General features: G+C 52.8%; 1 protein-coding gene across 1 annotated transcript in view; it reads right to left on the bottom strand.

Annotated features, from left to right (window-relative positions):
- The window catches only part of LOC136548563 (S-locus-specific glycoprotein S13-like), a 3815-nt gene extending 1033 nt beyond the window's left edge, over positions 1 to 2782 (bottom strand). Inside the window, exons 1-2 of the mRNA XM_066540045.1 lie at positions 2333 to 2782; positions 1559 to 2253 (exon numbers count right to left, since the gene is read on the bottom strand). Coding sequence (XP_066396142.1) covers positions 1559 to 2253; positions 2333 to 2782 — 1145 coding nt within the window. The remainder of the gene's footprint in view (positions 1 to 1558; positions 2254 to 2332) is intronic.
- Between the last annotated feature and the right edge of the window lie 545 nt (positions 2783 to 3327).

The following is a 3327-nucleotide window of genomic DNA, read 5'->3' as shown; positions in this document are numbered from 1 at the left end:
CAGTCCCGTGGCGGCGGGTGACCGCCCTCCCCCGGTGGCGGCGGTGGTGGAGGGGAGAGAGTGCTTCCGCCGTCGCCGTTGCTGCTGGGGCCCACCCCACCCCACCTCGCGGGGAACGGGAGCGAAGGAGGGAGCACGGGCGGCGTCGGCGGAGGGGATCGTCGTCCGGTGCGGCCGGTGCCGCTGTCTCTCTCTCCGTCTCTCCGGTTGGCGGCAGCTGTGGGGGACCGCCCGGTGGCGGCGGTGGTGGAGGGGAGGAGGCCAGCGGCCGCGGCGGCGGTGGGGAGGCATGTGCGGTGTGTGTGTGCGTCTGTGCACGATTTGAGGGAGAAACGGCTGTGTTGAATGTTTCTGTTTACCGAGTGCCTAGATGTACGGCACTCGGTAAACTCAAGTACCGCAGCCCAATGACATGTGGGGTACATGTTTACCGAGTGCCCAGATCTACGGCACTCGGTAAACATAAGCCTGGTACATTACCGAGTGCCCAGATCTACGGCACTCGGTAAACAGAAGCATGGCAGCCCACTGTGGTAGAAGTGGGCCGTGGCTAACCTTTACCGAGTGTTTCAGGTCACACTCGGTAACTGTATCCATTATTTCATGCAAAACAAAAAAGAAAAAATGTCAATTTAATCCTAAAATTCACCAAACTTTCACACGAACTATTTCATGTCATCTATTTACTATCTAAAAAATTCCAAGTTCAAATCATATTGTTGAATTTCACTCTTAATAGAAATCCTACTCGTCATTGTGAATGTTTAGCGTCTCTTTGGGAGATGTACCGGTTCGGCAACGACGAATGTAAAAATACTTCCAAAACGTTATGAAATTTTTTCTATAACATAGATGTATGCTTCAATGTTAATTCTTCCAATCTTGTGATTTATCGAGTTCGATTTTAATTATTACAATTAAATTCACACGATATGTTCCTAATTTTCATAAAGAATGAAACTTTTGTGAAATATAGTAAATAAATCGAAATAAACACCATATTTTGGAATGGAGTACTAAATATCATATGTGGATAGAGGAAAAAGAATGAAGGGAAAACAAGAAATTTGGTTGAATTTTACCAAGTGTTGGGCCAATACACTCGGTAAAATATAGTGTTTACCGAGTGTATTGGCCCAACACTCGGTAAAATTTTCATGTTTGCCGAGTGTATGATCATAACACTCGGTAAACATGTCATGCCTTGACGCCGTCTGGGCACGGTTGCTGTCCTAGGTGACGTGGCACGTTAATACCGAGTGACCATTTTTACCGAGTGCACCCCGTCGGTAAACTTGTAGTTTTACCGAGTGTCTGAATATACCGAGTGTGCTGACTCGGTAAAGCGGTTGATTACCGGGTGTTTATGTTTTCTGAGTGTTGGCACTCGGTAAATACTTTTTTCCGAGTGCCCCGACTTTTCACACTCGGTAATTGTCGGGGCACTCGGTAAATACACAGTCTCCGGTAGTGAGCAGTGCAGGAGCAGTTGCTAAGGCAGGCTCGCTGGCATTCGCTCCTGGTCAGGCTGCTTTGGGTTTGGGGGCCATAGGGCAACGTGACACGAGCTATGGGGTGGAACACGTCCGTGGAGCTGCTGCCGCCGGTGTTGGCACTGCAGTCCAAGGGAGTGTTTCTGGAGCACCCTCCTGTCCGATCACCGAGATCCCAGTCCTGGGGTGACGTCCGGGAGAAGCTCTCCATGCACTCGCAGGGCGGGTCTGAGCTCCCCGTGCAGACGGTGAAGGGTCCGCAGGTGGCGTAGGGACTGCAGGGGTCCACGGGCTGGACGTAGATGCTGTACCATGACTGGTTGGCGTGTGACCACACGTTCATCTTCACCTGCCCATTCGTGTCGATGGAGAATAAGGTGGAGGAGGACTCGTCCGGCGAGGTGTACATGTAGTACTCCTCCTCGCTGTCGTCGACGTACTCCGGGACGACCAGCCCACTCGTCTGCGGGTTCATGTGTAGCAGCGCCCTGAGCGCCGGGATCTTCATCCCTCCTGCCGTGTCGGGCGACCACCACCAGTAGGTCTTGTAGGGGTAGATCCGGCGCCTGATGGTGACGTTATTCCTGGTGGTGGCGTTGGTCTCCAGCCCAACGTGGAAGGAGCCGAGGCCTGGGTCGATCTGGCTCTTCCATGAGATGCCCACACGGTTGAGGCCAGTGACCTTGTTCCAGCCGATCTTGGCGTGGGGGAGCAACGCGTTGGTTGGGTAGTCGAAGCTCTGCCACAGCCACACCATCGCCTGTGGCATTATTGGATGAGTTTTCTAATGATTCTATGACAAGGTTTCCATTGTTCTTGAGGATGGCTCTGCAGGTTGCCGTGTTGTTGGCTTTTGCTATGTGGGTGGACCAGATGACGACGGATTGTGTTTGTGTGGTGGTGGCGTTGTTTGATACGATGACAAGCAGGTTGCCATCTACTGAGATCTGGAGCTGCGTTGCACTTAGATAGGGCTCCAGGATTGGCCGCTCCCGGTTGGCGACCCAGACGGGAGTGAAGAGAGGGATCTTGTTGAACCATATGCCAAGGTACCAGCCGGCCGGAGAGGTAGACGACGACGGCTTGCTCATGTTGCCGGCGCTGGGCTGGAAGAAGCCCAGCGCGAACTTGTCGTTGCTGGAGACGAGCTTGTTGCCCACGGTGAACGCCTGGCCTGGCATCAGAGTGTCGTCGTCGTCTCTTGCAGCTGCACCAGTACCAGGAGGAATAGCATGCAGATGCAGGGTGAGGATGAGGAGGCCGCGGAGGCACGTGTGGAAAGTAGGCATGGCTGCTCTGTATAACTATGTCTATGTGTGCTTGCGCTCCACCTCTGCGCCGCTGCTCTCTTTGTTATTTAGAGAAGAAGGAAGCATAGAAGACGAGACCTGCAGGCAACTAGCGCTGCATGCGGGTCAAGTCAAGGCGTCCGTCAAGTTCCAGATCCAGCGCTGTTCACGAAAACGGGAAAGCTATACGTCGCTCGAGTATTTTGTGGGCTCCGGCTCCGCACACTCGATTTGTCATCCGTCGGATCTGCCCTGTGAACGGCGGAGCAAACGGTCACGGGTTCCTAGAGTCGTGGTCAGACGTGGCCTGTGCCACTGTGTGTGCGACTGACCCGGTCCAGGTGCAGCCCTGTAGGCGGCAGGTGCATGGTGCAGGTGCAGGTGCAGGTGCATGCACCGCGTCACATAAGCCAGCCCTATAACCATTTATGCGTGCTGATTTATTCTTTTAGGGGAGGTGTATTACATTTTATTGGAGTATATATTTACTATATTTGTTTGACGTAAGTTCTGCGTTTAATTGATGTAAATTGACTATTTGTTAA

This window comes from Miscanthus floridulus, chromosome 4, assembly GCF_019320115.1.
Source record: "Miscanthus floridulus cultivar M001 chromosome 4, ASM1932011v1, whole genome shotgun sequence".
Classification (NCBI taxonomy): domain Eukaryota; kingdom Viridiplantae; phylum Streptophyta; class Magnoliopsida; order Poales; family Poaceae; genus Miscanthus; species Miscanthus floridulus.
This window is presented reverse-complemented; position numbering and strand designations above follow the sequence as displayed.